The sequence below is a fragment of the Populus alba genome, chromosome 8 (genome assembly GCF_005239225.2).
Source record: "Populus alba chromosome 8, ASM523922v2, whole genome shotgun sequence".
Lineage (NCBI taxonomy): Eukaryota > Viridiplantae > Streptophyta > Magnoliopsida > Malpighiales > Salicaceae > Populus > Populus alba.
The window spans coordinates 11,230,635-11,253,365 of NC_133291.1; the positions used below are offsets into that span (position 1 = coordinate 11,230,635).

Here is a 22,731-nt window from a genome sequence, read left to right on the forward strand (position 1 = left end):
CTTTGGTTTTTAATTTATATCCAGAGTTTTATAACTTCGATTTAAGCAAGGTTAATTTTGTTAAAAAGATATCATCCTCACTTCGACTTTCATGTATAACTTATTTCAATTTTTAATCACTATTAAGTCCTAAGTCCGACTCAAAATTACACAATTAAGTTGTCCAATTTCTTTATTCTAACATATAGCAAAATTAATTTTTTTAATTCATTTTTCTCACAATCCAATGCAATTATTTTTTTCTACCCAAATTTTGTAATATTCCTTGATCATAATATTGCAAGTTATTTATTTATTTATTTATTTATTGCAAAATTCCATAATTCCCATAACCTAAACATTCATAATTCAAGCTTAATCAAGTCAAGTCTTTCCATTACCATTAAACATAAAATTTCTATTTCATTTCATTTCATTCTTCATGTTTCAACACAAGTTACGATAATTATGACTAAATAATATTCATGCATTTCTTTAAAAAACTTTCTCAATTTTTTCTTCTTATGGTCGACACCAAATTCTTTACAGCACTAGATTTTTTTTTCTAATTAGTCATTATTTTAAGTTGTTTTCATCATTTTCCATCCTGATTTCATCAAACAAGATAAATTTCTCATTTCCCTTAAATTTTCTCATGAACCTTAACCTATAATTTACAATTAAAACATCAATTCTAAATCAAATTCAATATAACTTACAAAATCAAACTTAAAACCCTTTACCTAGTGATAAAGAGAGTTTCGATCCTTAATTAGTCGAATTTTTTGGGTGCTCTCTCTTTTCTCTCTTTGGCTCTAAACCCTTTTTATTTTATTTTCTAAATTCTTCTTCCTTTTTTTTATTATTTTATTCTTGCTTTGATGTTGTTTCCCCACTACCAAGACCAATCTCTCTCAAATCCAGTTAAGTTTTCATGCATGCCCCCCCCCCTCTTCTTTATACAAAAATAAAGATTAAGGCTTTTAATAGTCTTATCTCTAGATAATTACATATTATCCCTTTTAGTTTGGTATTTTTTTTTGCTAGCAACTTGGGGTGTGTGTATTTATATTTTTAATTTCATTATTTAAATTAACTGATTCTATCTCCAGGTTAATATTTTAATATTCAGGAAATTTTAATCGAGGTTTTTACACAGATTAACCTGAATTAACTTGTTAAATCAAATCAAATCAAATCATGAAATTAAAAAAAAAATTAATAAGAAAAAATAAAAAAAACTTAAGTCAACCTAAGTTAACATGTTTAACCAATAACTCGAATTATGTGGAGATAACCTCATAAAAAACAAATTAAAATAAATTATAAAGCTCAATTCTAAATCAACTTAGTATTGGAATAATAAAATAAAAAAAACAATTAAAAAAACGAGTCAACTTGGGTTAAACTTTTCAAACTCATGATTATGATAATGAGATTAAAATAATTTTATAAAAAAATAAATAAATAAGAATTATCAAACTTATTACAAATAAACCAGATATGGAAGGATGAGATTGAGAAAAAAAACTCAAGTTAATTGGTTAAACTTGTGATTCGGGTCATGAAATTAAGATAATTTTTTTTAATATTAAGTAATAAAATTAAAAAAATAATTTTTTTAAAAAAAATATTATTAAAATCAATAGTGATTCACGAGAAAAGTAACAATGAATTCCACTCGTCATTGGCTAGTGCTATAGTCAACGATTTTAGTACCAACATCAATTAATAGATATTCGGAGAATCCAACACTAAGACGCCAAATGGAAGATGCACGCACCAAAGAATAGTCTTCCATGTTGCTGCTTTATTTATTAGGGATACAATGGGTTTTATATACATATATATATATATATATATATATATATATATATTTTAACTAAAATGGTTTTTTTTTTTTTTTTTTAACTTGATTACATCCTTGGGATTTTCATACAAATCTATTAAATGATTATTAAAATTTTGACACAATGTTTAAAAATAAGTTTACAAATAATTTTAGATTAACTTTAATAATTTCAATCAAAAGCGTGATAAATCTTCATTTACGTGATAGGAGTAATTTTTATATTTTCTCAATTCATCACCCATACATTTTATATCTCGTGAGACACACTATAATATGTCAAAAATCCTAAAAACTCAACCATTGATCCTTTGGAATTGTTTACGCTGCTCAATATTATCTACTTCTAGAGATTTCTCTTTCTTTTTAATTTCTTGGAGAACTATGTAGTGCAGATCCTATTCGAGAGTGAGATTATGATTGTTTTTTAAAGTGTTTTTTACTCGAAAATATATTAAAATAATATATTTTTATATTTTAAAAATTATTTTTGATATTAGCATATCAAAATTATTTAAAAATATAAAAAAAATTATTAATTTGAAACAAAGAAAAAAAATAAAAAAAAATTAATTTTTTTAAAATATTTTTGAAACACAAAAATAAATAAGATCTAATCCCAGTCAATATAAAAGGATGAATATCATGGAAGGAAATCCATGCCACCAAAAACGGAACTAAGGGGTGGCAAGGCACCTGCAAAAGGCCCTTACAAAATATTTTAGGATTTTTTTTTATTTAGTATTTAAATATAACAAGCAATGAGTTTTCTAATAATAAATTATTATTTCATTAGTTATTTTTAAATTTAAAATTATCTCTTTGTGTACGTTGGGAAAAAAAAAAGATAAATAACCTTTTCAATTTAATTACCTTTCTTTACCGTTTCTCTATCTTCCTTCTCTAGAGTCCTAACCAAGAAATATAATAATAAAAAGCAATGTGGAAAGGTTAAAACAAAGCTACCAATTAATTCATTGTTTATCAAAACAAGGTAATTAGTGACCTAAATTTAAATTCTTTTGTTTTTTTTATGTTTGATAAGAATTTGATGAGGTTTATATATATATTCTGATTTTTTTTTTCTAGATCTACTAGTTTTACATTTTTTATTTTTTGTTATAGTAAATGTCTTTTTTTTTTTCTAATGAATTTGATATATTTTATGGGTTTATTTCAATTATGCCTAGATTTTTTTATATTTTGTTTTTTAGCAGAGCCGTCCAAAATTATCAATTTTTTCTTATGTGTACCTTATATTATCACCAGGTCCAATATACAATTAGACACGATTTTTTTAGTCAAATTAAGTTCTTTGAAAAGCACATACCCAACTTATAATTCAATTTAAGTTTTTTTTTTAGAAATCAATAATTCTATTTTTTATGTTAGATTTGTTTTTATATATCAATTTTTTTTTAATATGTTAATTTTGCTTTTATATGCACATGGTTTACATATTAAAAAAAATATATATCTTATTATATTAGTTTGACCCTCCTATTAAGTAATCCCAGCTCCACCCTTGCATGCCACCATATAGAGTGAAAAAGACTATTTTAACCATCTATTCTCAAACTATTGGCACCCGAAAACTGTGGATCTACTCTCTACACAATCCAGACCACAGCTCCTGTCCCTTTGTTTTAGAAGCTTATTTGGTATAAAGTATTTTTGTTAAAAAAATATATTGAAATTATTATTTTTTATATTAACATGTTAAAATAATATGAAGATATAAAAAAAAAATTGAAAAAAAAATTAATTTTTTTTTAAAAAAAAATACAAATACGCTATAAATCTGTGCGTGTTTATTTCACCTTCTGTTTTTTTCTCTGTTGAACATAAAAAAATATGGTGATATTGATTATTGACGTGCAATCTAATACTCTTCGATAACTGTTCAGCGAGGCTCGTTGGCATCTAAAGACGGGTTACTGTTGGTCCACGTGGACAATGGATCCAAATCGTCCCACCTGCTTTGAAAAAATATAAAATATCTAAAACATGATTACAAAATTTCCAAAGTTGTTAATTATTCATTACTTGTAGGTGCTGTGTTTGGTCTTTGATTTTAAAAGTGATTTATATATATATATATATATATATATATATATATATATATTAACATATTAAAATTGTTAAAAAATATTAAAAAAATATTTCTTACGCTAGCTAAGTGGCCCTTGGTGAAAGGATTAATTAGCTAAAAAAACAGTTTTTGCTCCCTTTTTAAAATTATCTTAAAAAAATCACTTGCACTGGCATGTCTATGGCCATGTTTATTTTTTCATTCATGTTTTTTTTTTAAAAAAATTAATATTATTTTAATATTTTTAGATTATTTTGATACATTAATATTAAAAATTAATTTTTTAAAATTAAAAAATATCATTTTAATATATTTTTAATTAAAAAACACTTTAAAAAAAAATAAAAATCACATTTCCATACAGGCCTGATAACGATATCTAGTTAACTTACAGGCGGTGCATGATATCTTGTTATAAATAAATATTCAAAAACTTTTAAAAATCATTGTTGAATCCCAACAATAAATATGAAAAGTAAACTAAAAATCAAGGGTGCTCATTCATTCTAGCCTTTATTTAAGATATAAATAATTTATAATTTTAACGCATCTAAGACCTAGATATTAATATTTAATCATTGAGAATTACTTTCGTCTTGTCGAGAGAATGCGTGCTTGGTTTGTTTACGTTAATTATTATTATTGTTCTTCTATCCTGCTTTAATTAATTACTTGAATTCTAGCTCGTCTGTGTGGGTTCGTATTTTTGACTTGCGGTCCCACAACCCTGACCCACAAACACACAGGTCATGAGTTTTTCCACGTGGCACGTTAATAACCGTCCAACTCAGCGTAGCAATGATGCCAGCAACTGCCAAAATAGCATAGCTGGAGAGTGACCTCCTAGCCCACACCACCAAACACGGCGAAATGACAAACTGTGCAGTTGCGGTTTCTCGGAACATTTGAAGGTGGTTTCCTCGAGGAACTTTGCTGATTATATAACATGCTACTGTTTGAGAGTGGTGTAAAAATTAATTTTTGAATTTATTTTAAAAAACACAGCTGGAAATCAACGATAAACACCACCTAGCTCGACTAAGATGAATTCTAGGTTGCAGAAAAAGGGTGCTCGACGCCATTGAAATAGTATCGCGAGATTGATCTTTTCTTTGCTTTTGTTAGGGAGGGCCAGTTAAGTCTCGCTGATGATTGGATGCCTTGAACATTCCAGTCGTCCGCCCACCATTTGGAGAAAAAGAGGACAGGGATTCAAGAAATTTTATACTCCGATGGTATGAAGGTGATCGTTGGCTAGCTGGACTCGTCGTCTTCTCTGACAGCGAGATGATAGGTTATTTTATGCATGATAGGCGTCGGCAAATAACTCTTTGCGTCTCGTAGTCATTAAAGCATTTTAATTGTTCATAGTGGTGAAGTCCTTTTCGATTGCAGTGCCTCTTTCATTTTAAGGCGTCAACTTGAGAGCAAAAGCTTGAAAAAAGAAATAATATTCCTCGACCAGATTGATCTCTTGGATACATCACCTGCTTCATATCCTGCATATGAATAGAAAATTACAATCTAGCTTTGTTTTCTTTTTCGTCTTCTTTTTCTGGTCTTTCCACCGCCACTGGCTTGCCGATTACCAGCATTTATTATTGCAGTGGTGGATGTTTTTTAAGGTTTTTTTTTTATGTCTAGAAATTAATAATATTTTTTATTTTTTATATTAATACATCCACGTAAAAACAAAAAATAAATTTAAAATAAAACAATAAAATTTAATTTTTTTCAAAAAATATTTTGAAACGTTTCTAAAAAGCTATATTAAAAGGAAACATAGTAAATTACCAAAACTTATTGTTCCCCATTCATTCTATATTTTGATTTAAGTTTATATATATATATAATGGATTTACTTGCAGTTAGAACCACGACAACAATAAATTTAATTACCGAAAAAAGGATAAATTTAATTTGAAATTTTACGAATCCTTGGAAGTACCATCGCTGTTATTCTGTGAAGATATTCCTAAAAAATAAAGATTGTAATGTAAATTGGTCTGGAGGAACATTAATGAGATAATAATTCCATTATTTACACATAATTAATATAACTTTGTATTTTACAACAATTTTCATTCTTTGAATCAACTCGACTCTTTAATGTGCTTCACTGAAATCACCGGTATTCAAAAATTAAAATAAAAATTGGCCAACCCTCTATAGTTTCCTAGAAAATAAAATATATAGTCATATAATAAATAGCTTAATAATAAAAATTTGAAACCAAAAAGTTTGCTTTTTTATGATCTTAAATTTAAGTCTTGTGGTGACTAATATAATAATTTACTGGAAACTTACATGATTGTTAATTTTAAAATCTGTAAGATTAATCGAGATATGTACCAACTGACTCGAACATCCACATTAATCAATTATATAAAGAGAGCAATTGAGTTTGATCAAGTTAACATGAAAACACAAAAATCACAACTGATTGCTATTCATGTTAAAATAAATTCTTAGAATTGCATCAAAATTCCCAGCCGTGACAATAAACAAATATTATTAGAAACAAATATCAATGCACGACACTTAACAATTATTAATCCAAAATTAGCATGGATTGCATCATGCATTGTGCCTGGGATGTCAAAGGGCATCCATGAGTTGAAAAGCAAGAAATTTAGATATTAATATCCTATTAATTGAGTTTTAGATATTTATATAAATATTTATTATTTAACTATTATTTATTATTTAACCTACAATAAAATAGTATCATATATATATATATATATACACACACACAATAAAAATATATATTTTAGATTAAATTAGATCAAGTTTTAAATTAAATTTTATAATATTCATACCGTATTTATTATTTATAAAATAAAGTAATTAAAACAAATCTATCAATTTAGATCGGTACATTATGTTGGAATTAAATTAACATCCTTAATTGTGCCTCAAAGGTGTTTGTTTTTGTTTTCTTCTGAGGTATATTATTTTTTCTTAAAAAAAATGCAAGCAGTAGAGATATTTTAATACAACAAAAATAAGAGAAATTAAAAAAAAAAAAAAAAAAAAAAAAGTTAGAAGACACCTGAATTCTAAATGAAACCCACAACCGGCACACGCTCACCCACATATAAAAGCAACCCTCCCCTTCATTAAAAGCCGATCCCCTGCACGCTCTTGTGTTGCTTGCTGTTTTCCTCCCCGCAACCCCCTACCCTCCACGAGCCATGGAGCCCCCGCCACCATCAACACTACAAACGACCACCTCGATACCGACCACGCTTCTCAACAAATACGAATTAGGCCGATTACTAGGCCGTGGTAGCTTTGCAAAAGTCTACGCAGCCCGCTCTTTATCCGACAAGACACAGCTGGCAGCGATCAAGATCATAGACAAAACAAAAACCGATGCTGCCATGGAACCTCGTATCATCTCCGAGATTTCAGCCATGCAACGCCTGCAAGACCACCCAACCATTCTCAAAATTCACGAAGTTATGGCAACAAAAACCAAAATCTACCTCGTCATGGAACTTGCCTCGGGAGGTGATCTTTACTCTAAGATCCGCAAGATTGGGAAACTCAAAGAATCAGCCGCACGTCGTTACTTTCAACAACTTGTGTCTGCCCTCCACTTCTGCCACCAAAATGGTGTCTCTCACCGCGATATCAAGCCTCATAATTTACTCCTTGACGGTAAAGGTAATTTAAAAATATCTGATTTTGGACTCTCGGCTTTGAAGAATGGTGGTGGTGACGGTGTGTTTTTGCTTCAGACTGCTTGTGGGACCCCAGCTTTCACGGCACCGGAAGTAATGTCGCGCCAGGGTTACGACGGAGCTAAAGCGGATGCTTGGTCTTGTGGAGTCATTTTGTTCTTTTTATTGTCGGCTTATTTGCCATTTGATGACAGTAATCTTGCTTTCTTGTATAAGAGAGCTCATAAAGGAGAATATCAAGTGCCCTCTTGTATATCAAAGCCGGTTAAATCGATTATAAACCAGCTTCTAGACCCAAATCCTAATACAAGAATGAGCATGGAAGCTTTAATGAAGCATTCTTGGTTTTTGAAGAAGTTTGAATTGCCAACTCAAAGTAGTGTGTTCGAGTTGGATTATAAAAAATATTGTAAATTTGATCAAAAGAGTGCCGTTGCTTGCATTACTGCGTTTGATATAATATCTCTATCTTCAGGGTTGGATTTGTCTCGGTTATTTGAGGTTAAGAGTCGGAAAGAGAGAAGATTTACATCAAGCGAAACGGTGGAAAGAGTTACAGAGAGATTGAGAGAGGTTGGAGGGAGATTGGGGTATAGGGTAGTGGAAGGAAAGGGTGGGAGTGCTATTGGGTTGGGGAAAGGGAGGGTGGGAGTGTTGTTTGAGGTGTTCGAAATAGCGGAGAAGCTGTTGGTGGTGGAAGTTAAGATGGTGGAGGGTGGTGGGGTGGAATTTGAGGAGGTTCATTGGGGAGAACTGAAAGATGAGCTTGAGGACGTTGTGCTTCAATGGCATAATGATGTCATGTGAAGAGAGGTTCATGTTGTCCTTCAATGGATCAGTTTGAGGAGGTTCGAGGATGTTAGTAACAAAGTTAGCCTAATTACTTGTTCTCGGATGGATGCGTATATGGTTACTGTTCTAATCGGGGATGGAAAACCTGAGCTGATCGTTGTTAATGAAAGAATGTGTTCAGTTGCAGTATATTTTTCACTATTTACTTGTGTTAGCTTGGTTTGTGATCTTAACCTCTTGGTTTAAGCTAGTTAACTTGTAACGGTGATAATCTCACTCAAGTTGGAATAATTAAATTCTCTTTGTTTGCCTTGTTACTTTCTGATCTATACTTGCGTTCTTTGATTTGGCATGACACAAAACCAGCACTTCAGGATATGCAAAAGAAGCACTTGCAAGATTTGTTTTTTTATCAGGAGCTGTGTACGTAGACTATGCCTGATAATTCATCATTGGTCGCATTGCGTCACCTCTAATTTCAGTTCTGAGTTTCTTTTCAGTTTACAGCATTAATTGTCAACTTTTGGTTTTGGTTTGATGAGACTCGAGATTTCTGGCTGTAGATACCATTGATTGCTCGTTAGTCGTTCATCCATTGAATTAGAAGCCATAGTTACAGGCGGCCAATTGTGAAGAAATATGCATATATAGAGAAAGAAAAAAAAGAATAAATGAACACAGATGAAACCCCTGTGAAGTCATGAACTAGAACTCTAAAAAGTTATTCACATTAATTGAATTTTAAACCTCCTTTTAAAAAAAAAAATAATTATGAAGCACAAAACAATGTATTATACACCCTTATCGTTTGTTGATCCAATGCATGACACAATAACATGCAATGTCAGAAGGAAGGAAGGGTACAGCCTATGACTGCAGCGTAATATTTCGACCGAAGTTCTTCAGAGATGTTAATTACTCATCAATTATCATCTCCTTGGTTGCTTCCCACCTGCCAAAGTATAAAGTTATTGCGTTCTGGAGAGTTCTATCAAGAGTCAAGTTAGTAAATAACGGTGATGAATTTTATTGTATGGTTGCTCATGATATGAGCGGTATTGTATTCATTAAGTCATAGTGTACTTTATTATTGTGAAGTCTGGAAAAGTTTCCAGCTTTTCTATTCAACACAATGGTCGTGTATCTTTGAAAAGGAAATGGTGAATGAGAATGATTCTTAACTACACATTGATTGGCATTAACTTGTGGGAATGGCTCTTAACTACACATTCAAGTTTATGCAGTGACAATCTTGTGTTCTTGGCAATAACTAACATTTCAAGGTCAACATCCAGGGGACAATTATGATTAATTCCCTGCATGAAACGGAAACGGAAACGGAAACGGAAACGGAAACTGAAGATTTCCTTTTTGCTTTTCCTCCTGTTGACTGAAAATGAAGATGTTTTAGTAGAAATGAAGACAAAAAATGAAATCAGTTGAGAATGAGCCGAAACACTCTGGAATTCTGACAATTTTTCTAAAGAACTTGTGCATAAGTTAAACTAAAAGGATTGCTAAGAATTTATGCAGATGTTTGCTGATACGAATCATGATGTTGTTTTGTTTTGAGTTTGGTCAACAGCAGTAGCTGTTGATCATGATCATGAATTGCCAACCTTGACAGAAATGAGCCAACCAATTTCGCTAATACTAAACAGTACCGATGTAATTGACGTGGTGATGGTATATATTCTTACAACTGTTTGCTAATGATAGCCAGAGCAATCCTAGCTGGAAAACTGAATGATCAAAAACGGTTTTGTAATACAGAATCTTTTCCAGAGATTTGGGAGTGTTTCAGAATTTACTTTTAAAATGTAGTTTCTGTGAACTCATATTCTGGACTCGTTTAATTTTAATAGCATTCGAATTTTGTACTTTTATCCAGCTCCAGTGATGAGAGAGAACTGTATCCAAAATTGCTTGCCATTTGAGGGGAAAAAAGAGAGTAAATAACATGTTTTGTTTTGTTTTTTTGCCAAGTGTTGGACTCATCTCGGAGATTCTCTTTTCTTTCTGACAACATCTCATGCATTTTTAATGGAGAAAGTTAAGGGAGCAATTGGAAGCTGGGAACCACAGGAGCCACCTCAGATGAACTCAACAATGACGGTGTGAGCCACCAGAAATTTGCGGTAACACGTTTGATTTTGTTTTCAAACTTGGGCTGGCATATTTAGAAGATTTTTATGAAAAAGTAATTTATTTTTTGGCGTCACGACTAATATAATTCAAGAATTTTTCAACACTTTTGGTAAGGTTACGGCTTGAGGTTCATTGATCTCAGCTGATCAATTTCAACTGCTGTAACCAGTAAATTGAGAATCTCATTTCCTTACCTCATCTCTGAAGGAGGAAGGGTCAATTGAGTTAAGAGCCAGAGGAGGTCACAGGCACTGACTTGAAGAAATTCGCTCCATAGAGGTGTCATTGAACTCAAATTGAACACTGTACATTTGACTCTACGCTTTTGTTGATCCTATCCATTACAGATTACAACGACAAACAACTTCTGCTACCCTGGGAGAAAGAGAAAAGGGACTGCAGACCATCACCACAACCTGGGTCTTGGGAAGTAGCGGTTGCTTTTCACTTTTCGTGCTGAAAAGCATGTCAATAATGTTTTTTCATTTTTTAAAATTATTTGACATCTCAAAACGTCAGCTACAGTGGAGAGACCTAACATCCATGCCTGCAAGCCATTCTGATAATCATTTTTCTTAGTTGCTTCAAGCTTGTCAACAGCCTTCTTTGATATTCCACATTTTACCAGAGCAATTCCAAGAGAATTGAACATATAATCGTCAGGTTGACTGGAAGCTTCTACCATTTCCTTGAACGTTCCCAGAGCCTCTTTCCATCTGCCATCCAATGCAGACAACCCAAGCACATTGCTATAGCACAACAAGTCAGTCAAAAGCCCCAACTCTCTCGTCTGTTTTGCAATCTGAATGGCTTCCTCAAACCTCCCCAGTCTTTTCTACATGCACAGCATCATTGCAAAGGTAATAATTTTCATTCCCTTATCTTTTCAAGCTCTCAAAGATCTTTTCTGCTTGTTTGACCATGGGTTTTTCGCTTCAGAGATCTATCACACAATTTGAAGAAAATGCATCAGGACCAGATTCGGACAGCTGCAGCAGTTTGTATGTTTCTTCTGCTTCTTTTGAGCACCAAACTTCGGTATAAAGCTTGATTAAGGAGCTATATATAACTGTATTTCCAGGCAAGCCTGCTCTTTTCATTGCATCTACATAACCAAGAGCTTCTTCAACACTTTCAGCATCAGCAAAAGCATTTATCAGTACACCATAAACTACAACATCTGGTTTCACATCAAGACCTATCATCTCGTTATAAAGCTCCTCAAGCCATTTCCAGTTTACCTATTTTCACAACGCTTGAGATCAAAGCACAATAGGAGATGCAATCAGTAAATAGTCCTGCCTCTTGCATCTTCTCCAGATAATGTTTTGCTTTATGTGGCAAGTCAGCACCGGCCAAAATCTGTATGATAGAACTATAGGTACATTTATCTGGAACTACGCCACGACTCTCCATGCTGTCAAACAAGTGACATGCTTTACCATAACTCTGCGCTAACCTGTATGCTTTAATCATCACATTAAACACGAGGACAGTCAGCATCCACAATATGGCAGTGCTTCCCGTGTGCATCAATGATGGCAGAATAGCACTCAAAACTCATATTTCCTGTGAGATGAAATCTCCTGAACCATAGCCATGAAAACTCACGCATTCCAGCTTCAATGTACATCCTGGTCAGAGCAGACTGAGTATACCCATCAATCTCCAAACCCTTTTCATCCATCTCAGGCACCAGGTCTTCTGCATCACTAGTGTGTGGTAACTAACACGATCTGGCACTAAACCAGTCTCCATCCTTTTAAAGTAGCTAGCCTCCACGGTTATATTATCATGCTTAGCACGAGGGAAATGAGAATATTATGTCCTAGTGTCAGGTGGGCATCGGAACTACATCTTCTGCTAGTCTCCTTCATCCTTTTAAAGTAGCTAGTTAGATTGTTTGAACTTAAACATCCATTGCAGTTGAGAGCCTTTTAATTTCTTACACCGGGTCTTGTCAACTGTCATGCTGCCAAAACAACACATATCACGTTCCTTGCACTTGAATTTTTAGACGAATCAGAGGATAGAGTAGCGGCTCAACTTGATGTCATTAATTGGTGTGTTTGTTTAAGTACGAACAAGATGCGCCGCAAACAAATACTCTCACTTCTTATAGGTTCATACAGGGTGTAACCACGGTCTGAAACGCATCTAAGCTGGAATAGTATAGCAGACACACCGCTGTTTTTTTAAAAATTGATTTTTTAATGAATTAAAAAAAAAAAAAAAAGGCTACTATAATGCCTCGAAGAAATATATAGAAAAAGATAACTCGCATCCATATTCCATATCCATTAAAAGTGGAGGCAGCATGCAGCTTTATCGAAAGTCAAAGGATTTTGAAATATAACAAATTTACAAACGAATAGCTGATGCATCAGAACATGATTATCCCTTTTCTTTACCTCATGCCTTGAGTAAGCATATTGCTTGAGCACAACAGTGCTTATAGGGCTCATAAACTTTCTAATACAAGACATGGTGGGTTGAACATAAAGATACACCCTTTATCAATTACCCGCATCCAGGCAAGCAAATAATTTGCTGATTATTTTTAGTATTTTGACTTCGTACGGCATAAGCAACATGTGGCAAGCCATGCATGCTTATTTACAGTACTTGTTGAACCATACTGCAATGTTAAGGAAGCCTTCGTAGTCGGATTGGGGTCTGCAGAAAAGCAATGCGGATCAGGCTTTATGTGTAAGTGAATTAGATTTGAGCTTCGTTGTAGATGTTTACACAAGAAGGTGTCCCAGTAAATGTTTTACCTTTCAATCGCATGGACATCATTGGGAAACATGAGGATTTTGACCTCAACGCCTCTCTCTTTCAATGCCCGTGCATACTACAAAATTTTAAAATATCAAACCATTAGTACCATAATATTATGCAAGTAATTGAAGAAAAAAAAAATAACCGTTTGAGATTTTTTATCTTGTCTATCACTCTTCCAGCTGCTTTTTTCAAAACATACACTGGAATACAATTTTAAACAGCCAGCTTGTACTTGAGGAGGGAACGAAACTTACTTGCAACCCATTAGAAAATGGAACACGAAGATCCTGAGCACCTAGAACAAAAATGGTCGGTGTTTTGACCTGCGAATGTTATCAAACTAAGAAATTCAATACCATGACTTGACGGATTTGGTACTCAGCGTAGATAAAAAAAGTCCAAAAAAAATGCCTATCACTATCTCTACCCGGCCAATATGACTGAAAGAAGGAGGGAAAAAGTTGTAAGTTTCAGGTTTCCTGTTTCCTCCACCTTTGATTTTGGCAAACACCTACACATAGTTGATGTTCTTGTAAATAACCAAAGAATTTTTTTTACCATGAAGCTCAGATTCTTCATTCTCAACATATTGTTTTCCTTTGCATTGCAAAACTGCCAAAAGCAGCGCTTGGTTGTTGTTGTATAGCATTCCATGCATCTTGCTAGTGCCAATGCAATCCATGCAGGTACAATTTCCAATCCAGTACAGTTGTCCACTGCAAGTTGCATGGAAACGCATTGTGTTTTCTAACACTAGCTATACTAGATTTTTCCGTTGCTTTAAAGTTGATATCATCCAGCATTGTAAAAGCAATTGCACTACCAGGTGTCATTTGGCTGTCGAGGCTGTAGACCAGCCTGTTCATTAGGAGTTTTTTGCAGTAAATTTTGTTTGGTTTGGACCATTCTATTCCTATTCTTAGTGCTTCTGTCTTAAGTCCCAAAAATACAAAGAAATAATATATATATATTATATATATATATATTGAAAAATTGGAAAAATATCGTGTCCAATAGGATTTGAACCACTATCAAAGGTTTTGAAGACCTCTGTCCTATCCACTGGACAATGGACACCATCACATATCACCTAATAGAAAACAGGTCTCTCTAGAAAGTACCTTTGAGATGTGTGATATGGGAGATTTGCTGTGAAAGAGAGCCAGGTCCTCAGCTGAGGGTGCTTCCGTAAATTTAGTTTTCCCCTCAACTCCATAGGATTCAACATAGCACCAATCAGGGATGTCTGTTATGCCAACCATTGATGCAAGGTTACAGACGGGATTTCTCGCAGCTGCAGCCACAAATTTATCTGGCGCCTGCAGAAAGTTTTACAAATGTGTTCACTATATTAGAGGTCTATGTAATAGCAAAAATCTCGATAAACAGTCTACAAAAGACACCTGACTATCACAAGGAGAGAGGTGGAAATGCTAAACCTGGCCAATTAAGTGAGTTGTGAGAAAGCCACCATGGGAACCACCAATCACAGCTATTTTGGAGGGGCTAGCAACACCCGTGTCAATCACATGATTTATTGCTGTAATTACATCATTGACATCCTGTGCATAGTAAGCTATAAGGTTAGAATTTGCACAAACTCCACACGATCTATTGCTGTAATTACATCCTTGACATCGTGTGCATAGTAAGCTATAAGGTTAGAATTTGCACAAACTCCCCAAATGTTTGAGATGCTTGAGTGGATATCTGTATGTCTTCTGGGAGAAAATGGATTTTTTCCAAACGAGGAAAAAGAACAAGAAACCAGGAAATACAGGTAATGTGTCCTCATACTCCTTGCAAGAGATTATTAAAAATGAAGAATCAACAATGGGGCAAAGGGAAGTGGAGAAAGTAAGAGAGAAATATGCAATATAGGAACAAGAAAGCTGACTTGTTTGTTTGTAGTTTAGTACTGCTTAGAGTTTAAAGATTGTTTTGATAACTTTTTAGGATTTTATTGTTGTTGATATTAGGATACTTATTTCTTATTGAGTTCAGGTAACTTTCTTGTTCCCAAACTACATCAGAGAATCCCTTCATAGAAAAAAAAAAGGACTCAGAAAAAGAATCCAACCTGATCCATAAAACCTTGATTTTTACAAAAAGCATCCCAAACAAATTTAGGAGAAAGGACTGATTTGCCCTCAAATTATTATGCACGTCCCAAATGAATCCTCCACCGATCAATTGAGTCCCCATTTATTAGGGTTGGTTAAATCATCTCAAATGTTATCTACAGTGAAAAGATTTGTTTATTTTTAACATATTTTAGGCAAGTATTCACACAAAACTGATGCTCCCTCAGACATTGTGGTGCCAAATATATTCATTAACAAGGATCTTGACACTAAAAGTCACCCCACATGATGCATGTGAATGCTCAAATATAAAAAGAGGTTATAGCCTATTTTGTGTGTTAAAGAGTCTTGCACATGTGGGTGTGATTTTTAACTCCAAAATATTTTAGGCTCACTTTTGTCCTCGAAATCAGGCTAAAAGTGCTTGCACCTGCAGGGGCTAATTCAGAAAATTCTCAAAGGATGGGGACTCATTTGAGATATCCATATATGGGGGGCTCCATTGGGATAGACATAACACTTTCAGAGTAAATTTGTCCTTGGACTATAAACTTTAATAAGAATGAGTACCTGTGAACCCACTTTCCCTGGAAGAGACTGCAAAGCTTCCTCGCCAAATCCTAGGGAACCTCTGTGATTAAAGACTTAGTTAGAAAAATCTGGGAAAGAACAAAAAGGACAGTCACATGCTGGCACTCTAATTGTGTGTTTGGGATTGTGGTACATGGTGCCTTTTAAAATAGCTTTTCACTTGAAAATGCATCAAAATGACTTTTTTTCAGATTTTTTTTTTTCACATTAGCACAACAAAATTATCATAAAGCATTGAAAAATACATCAATTTGAAACTGTTTCAAGCCAAAAACATGTTAAAAAAGCACTCAACGGCAGAAGCACCCCCAAACACACCCTAATACCATTTTAACGACTGCACCAAAACTTTTGAGCATGCAAAGATGAAAATTATCAAGGGACCAAATGAATTTTATGGTAAAGTTATGTGAATTTCAAACTGGTGTAGAACCACCAGCAAGAATATAAAAGTACTAATTCTCCGAGTAAAAACTGCATCTCGGAGATAATCAAAATTCAATGTTCTTTTGAATATCAGGGTAGGGTCTTTGTTTATAGACGGTAAAATTAGAAAACCTACTAAATAGTTCCCATCCAATAATAAAACTAAAGTAAACTAAATTCCAATTTTGAAATTCCTGAATAATCAAACAATATTTCCCGTTGTTGTCTTTCTTCGCTCCCCGTTACAATGCCATGCAAAGAATATAAAACATCAGCTTGGAGATCTTTTTTTTTTTTTTTGCAGATTATATTTCCATGGGTAAAACAGTCTGGTGGAGCATATAGAAACGTGCATTGATCTGAGTTTCTGATTTAACTTAAGAAGAAAAGGGAAAGCGAAAGGGAAAAACTTTAAAACACCTGTAATTTACAATCAACAAGCTGTAACCTAGTGAAGACAGAAATGCATAGGACTTTGCAAAGCCTGACAATGAGACAGAATGTGGGCCTCCATGAAGCACAACTATTAGCGGATCACAAACATCATTCTTCTTAGACTGGTTTGACACAAAAATAGCTTCGAAAGGTTTGCTAGCACCTGAAAGAAACAAATGTACAATGAAGCAAATTTCATTGCAGTGATCATAGTTCAACGCTTTCATGAATTGAGAAAGACTTCCCAATAGTGCCAGAAAAAAAATTCAACCATCCCATAAGATGTACGAAGTCCCTAAAAAAATTCAGCTCCATATGCTGATGCTGGAAACTAAATGAAAGAATACTTCATATCTTACTTTCTTTCCTTACCAATCAAATTCCAACAAAATTTCCAATGAACGGGCTAATGCATGTAAATCAATGAATAAACATACATAAAACAATACCCCCTCCACAGAAACAAAATAAAAAACCCATAAAAAACTGGGTAGAAATCACACTGTTTTTATGATGCATCTGAAATGTGATAGCAGACCCATGCCAATGCATCAAAGTGTTCAGAATTTTGAGACGACAACATATTGATATAATACCTTTTGTCCGGCATTCAGAAACATCCTTGACTGGAATCTTCAATATAGTGAACTGACGACAAGAGAGCAAAAAATTAACCTGTACCAAGAAGAAACTGTCATCACAAAACTAGAACTTCATGAATAAACGATACAAAATTCATGTTCTAAAAATGCCAACAATACAAACCTTCGCAGAGCATCCGAATATCGGGCTTGATACATCTGACCAATCCCATGCAGCATTTTTAATTTCCTTATCAACAAGATAACCATACCTGATTTGAGGTACATCTACTGGACTGCTAAACACTGGAACAGGGGAAGAAAAAAAGATTATATTTCCCTTCTCTACACTTTAACATGGTGGGTTTCAGCATGTGGCTTTACCGGCAATAATGCTGTCTCCATCTAGAGTAAGAAGATTCCATGAAAAATTGGAGTCTGTGGGACTAATACGTGATACATCCCCACTGTAATTCGATAATCATACCATGAATCAACTATACAAACAGATTCTGAAGCTATGTACACATAAGAAAAGCTGTACCTATATGACTTTTAAAGTTACCTCAACACATTCACAGAAAGTATAACTTGAATGCTGCCCCATGCTGAAGATACAATCATAGTGCATCCATCTGAAAGCCATGGATTAGGAATAAAATTAGAACAGTAAAGCCCGGGGAAGCAACCATCCTCTGCGCTCTGCACAATAGGAATCTGCAGTGATTTATAGAAGAAAATAGTTAGTTACAGATCATACACATGAAAGAAAATCTTCCAAATCTGTGGAAACTGGTAAATGCATCATTCATAGGGAAAACATAGCTATGAGGAAATTGCCAGGGATAGCCTCAGGACAAGGGATTGGCAGTCGTCCAGCCTGGGTTCCCAACAAGTGTATACTCCTTCCCTTCATTTGAATTTCTAAAAGGTGAGAGTTCACAAGAAGATCGAGTGTAAAAGCATGGCTATTTTAAAAGCAACATTGATCCCAGAACAAAATGCAATCCATATTATATTATCAATCATTACTTTTAAATATTCACATTCTAGTATCTTATATAAAAGCTGTTGATGAACAAGGCAAAGTTCATCATAACTTCTTGTAAATGAATAAAGCAATAGCAAACAAAATCGGCAATTCTATAGAAGCCAGTGGAATTCACCAAATGTAAATTATACAGATAGACATGAAGAGCTCACCACATCAATAATTTTTAAAGAGGACAAGTGTCCATTCACTGGCCAATCAATTCTGTGAAGTGAATCTGTTGCAGAATGTGCACCCGAATCTACAGAACTTCTTCCAGATAGAAACACAAGGAACCTTCCATCTGGGCTGGATAACAAAGAGATGTTTCACATGCAATCAGCTTTAAATACATCAATACTATCGTGTAAGGAATTTTTTTTCAAGTTATACAACTTAACATATTCAATGGTTTCCCGTTAACTGAAGAATTGTTGATCATTATAGCTAAGCTTATATAGAGAAGGTGAGGGAGAACATAAATAACTTTTAAGCATATAACCACCTACTAATAAACAAGGAATAGTGCATAAGCACATGCATGGAATCACTCCCAACTTAAACAGAGAAGAAATGATGCACAAATTAAACCTGATGTGTCTGTGACACCTAAAAGGACATCTGGACAACGAATTTGCAAATTTTAATATCAAAACATAGCCGCAGGGGAATCCATTAACTTAGAATAGAGAGATGGAAAATAGTGATGAAAAAACAGAAGGAACAAGTTTACTATGCCAGTGCATCACCCGTACAATTCATCGATGTGAAGAGGATCTATAGGCTGGAAACTAGCAAAAATTAACTGGTCACCTTTATCTTGTAATATTTTTTTACACAAAAAGAAAAAAGGTCGTGTTAAATTGGAAAGTGGAAAAGAGACATGCAATCTCAGCAGAGAAGCCATCACGCCATTTTGGGCTAGGGCTTCAGGATAAATTCATTTCCCATGAAATTAAATCTTCGGCAGACTTGATTGTCTTGAAAATGTATCCAAAACTTGAGAAATCACACTGCAGAAGTTATCGCTTATCACACAGAAAAGGAGAAGAAATAAAGTTTCTAGGTCAATGTGAAGGCTCAGAACCAAGGTGGTTGTATAAATAGCATACCTGAATGATGGAAAGAAGGCACTACTTCTGCTCTGAGTTAGGTTAAGAACGGGTGAGTCTTCGTTTGGACTCTCTCTGAAAGATCACAATGAAATTGAAATTACATAAACCAGAGTTGGCATTCTCAATCTCCGACAGCAACTAATTAACAACTGAGAGAGACAGAAAAAACGAGAGCTTTATGAGAACAAGTAACCCACTTGATCTCTAAATCATTGGCTTCTGATGCACAAACTGGTGCTCTAACTGCATATAGTGCACATGGCCTGTTGTAGCAGTATTTTATGCCAAGCTTTCTTGGATTTGATGACCAACCCACAAACACCAAATACTGATGCAAGCCTTGGGTTGATGGAGCCCAGACAACTTGGCCAACGCTCAAGGACTTTGAAATTCCTTTGACAGGCTGAACTTGTCCGCTGCACAACATGGGAAAGTTCAAATTGAGGATCTAATGTCTGACAAAAAACTATGTTTAGCTCTATCAATGACAACAAAAACCTATTACAAAACCTGTTAATGTCAATCAAAAAAAGTGCAGGCTGCCTTTTCCCTGCATAGGTTTCTCCCCAGTCCTCCTCCCATTCCCCCTGACCTTTCCAGCTACCACAGTCCTTATCTGCTGAACCACCTTTTTTATAACCCGAATCATTAAATGTAGGCTTGGAGGTTGAGGCCTCCTCGGCAACATAAGCAAGAAGAGTTTCATTTGAGTTCCATGAGATCCCCTCAAACCTATTACATCTAAAAACATTCAAATTTCTGGATGCTCGACGATGGCAGTGAACAATGATACTTATAATCAAACAAATGTACTACTAAAAGACATGAAAGTAAAAGTCGAAAGTATGCAAGCCTGGCTTAGAAAATCATAAATATTAAAAAGATGTCACCCGCAGCGAAAAGGCTAGATTTATATAGTCACTGACCATCCATCACAATACACAGAACCGTGTACAGATTGGGGGATGTTGAATTCCTTTTCCACATGACCTTGATTCCAAATCTCAAAACGGGTAGGAGATTCATTTTCCGGATTCCGAACAACAAGAAGCTTCGAACCTGATGGTGATGGAACAACTGTAGACACACCGGTCATCTCAACAGGAAATGGAGACCATTGAAAGTTAACAGAATTGCCACTCCCTTTCGAGATATTAGCAGATAGAGCATACTTCCTCCTCTTATTAGCCAGAAGATTTGCTTGGCTAATCGAAAACATTGCCTGGGAACCAATTCCTGCACCAGACATTGTTTCAAGAAACACAAACAGGAAAAAGAAAGAAAAAAAAGTTAAAGTCGCATAAATAACTAGACTTACCAGTGTTAGACTTAAAAGTCCATGCCTTGTCAATGTTAGGGATGCTAGTGAATTCTTGAAGTAAACTGGAAAGGGAAGCATACTCTTCCTCAGTTTTAGCATCTAACCCAACTGGCAGATCCTTCGGCGAGGAAGATACAGAGGCGTCCATTGATGCTTGAATGGCAGAAGATCGTTTACTACAGATTGAAGAGAAAACAAAAATCATCAAAAGAGAGAACAAGCCAGCAGCGAACAACAAGAAGCAAGTAGCATCAAGAAAAGAAAGCAAATTCGGTCAATCGGGGTCAAACCCACCAGTTATCAAACAAGATCAATCTTTAATTTAGCCGTATTATGATCAAACAAAACAAGCAAACTTGAGGAGGATAAGCAACGAAGAATCCACACTTTTTAAAGGTGGAAGAAAAATGGAGTTCTAACGTTAATGAAATAAACTAAGCATTGCGAGGAGACTAGAGAGAGAGAAGGGACGCTTACGTAGAGAGCGAACGAGGAGCGGAAAAAGAGGAGCGAAGGAGAGCTGGAGTGGAAGAGTGAGGAGATATTGTTAAAGAAAGAAGATGGGAAGGAGAAGGAGGGAGACACGACAACCAATTAAGCTTTACCAGGTGTGCTCTTCCCATTTTCGGATTCCAATTTTGTTTCGTTTGCCATTATGAAAATGCGTTTACACCAATCATATTAATAATAATAATAATAATAATAATAATAATAATAAAATAATGTTTTGTTATTATTATATTTTGCTATGAGCAACTATTGTTTTGTTTTTAGTATATTTTGCTATATATTTTTTATTTGTTTGAATTACAGAGAAATTGAAAAGGAAAATATATTTTAAATGCATTTGATGTGGGTTGTGGATGCTGTAATGAACATTCATCATAAGGAAAACTTGATTTTGAGGAACAAAAGTTTTAGAATATTTTTATTAATGAGACCTAGAACAATTTATCTTGTTAAAAATAGAATATGATGCTTGATAATATTAAAGTTAAAATCATCCTTGAAACCATGGAAGCGGTAAAAAAAATGTATAGAAATCAAAATAATGCAGTTCGCATATTTTAAATCAACAGAAATCTTGCTAATCCATGACAACATGACAAAACCTATGCTCAATTTCCTGGGATCCTGAAAAGTATATCATCCTTGCAATCTGTGTTGGAGTTGGAATATGTTGTCGTCCTTCAATAAAATGTCATAAACTCTTGGATGACATGGTCGTGTAGATGAGAATTTAGAGGTGATAAAATGTTCAGGTACAGAGATTTTGGGTTTGATTCTTAGCTGATATTTTGCAGGTTATATTCATGGATCTTCCCACCAGCATGGGAGTTTCAAAAATTCCTTTTGAAACTCCCCAACTTTCTTGTACATTTGCACAGCAATTCTCATAGTCACCATGCCCGGACCAGTCCTCGTTCATTGTTACAAGCAGAAGAAGAAGAAGAAGGAGAAGAAAGGATCTAAAGCAGGCCACGAAATCAAAAATTAGTTAACAGTACACACGCGAGCCATGCATTCAAAAGTTAGTTGAAAAGCCATACGCACCGTTTCATTTAATTACCAAACGCACCGTTTCGATTCCATAAACAGCTGCACGTTAGTTACCACACAGCCTGCGTGCTGAGGGTGTTGTAACCAATTGCTTGCAAAGCTTTATAAATAAGCATACGTAGAGTAAACGAGATAACAAGAAATATAATACACAGTTTGTTTCCTTCTTATCAGGAACTAAATATCAGTGTTGTTGGTGTGGTATCAACAGCCTCTCTAACATTTCATTCTCGCTAAATTCATTCCACCATCACT

General features: G+C 34.4%; 2 protein-coding genes across 4 annotated transcripts; one reads left to right on the plus strand and one right to left on the minus strand.

The window, feature by feature from the left end:
• Nucleotides 1-7,004: 7,004 nt before the first annotated feature.
• Nucleotides 7,005-8,718, plus strand: LOC118056680 (CBL-interacting serine/threonine-protein kinase 4). Its single transcript, XM_035068967.2, has one exon. The coding sequence runs from the start codon at nt 7,118-7,120 to the stop codon at nt 8,414-8,416; it is 1,299 nt and encodes a 432-aa protein (XP_034924858.1). The 5' UTR covers nt 7,005-7,117; the 3' UTR covers nt 8,417-8,718.
• A 4,095-nt stretch (nt 8,719-12,813) lies between these two features.
• Nucleotides 12,814-21,567, minus strand: LOC118056683 (acylamino-acid-releasing enzyme). 3 transcript variants are annotated; one of them, XM_035068981.2, is made up of 19 exons: nt 21,394-21,567; nt 20,914-21,092; nt 20,522-20,831; nt 20,106-20,327; nt 19,793-20,011; nt 19,593-19,667; nt 18,654-18,789; nt 18,016-18,167; nt 17,835-17,917; nt 17,635-17,756; nt 17,466-17,544; nt 16,855-17,032; nt 15,988-16,048; nt 14,773-14,895; nt 14,455-14,652; nt 13,761-13,844; nt 13,588-13,656; nt 13,327-13,403; nt 12,814-13,225 (listed from the first exon to the last, which is right to left on the minus strand). In XM_035068981.2, exons 1-19 carry the CDS (start codon nt 21,537-21,539, stop codon nt 13,162-13,164), a joined length of 2,577 nt encoding a protein of 858 aa, XP_034924872.1. In that variant the 5' UTR covers nt 21,540-21,567; the 3' UTR covers nt 12,814-13,161. The 3 variants fall into 3 exon arrangements, with proteins under 3 accessions (XP_034924872.1, XP_034924889.1, XP_034924881.1); XM_035068998.2 differs by lacking the exon at nt 21,394-21,567 and adding an exon at nt 21,211-21,350; XM_035068990.2 differs by lacking the exon at nt 13,761-13,844.
• Between the last annotated feature and the right edge of the window lie 1,164 nt (nt 21,568-22,731).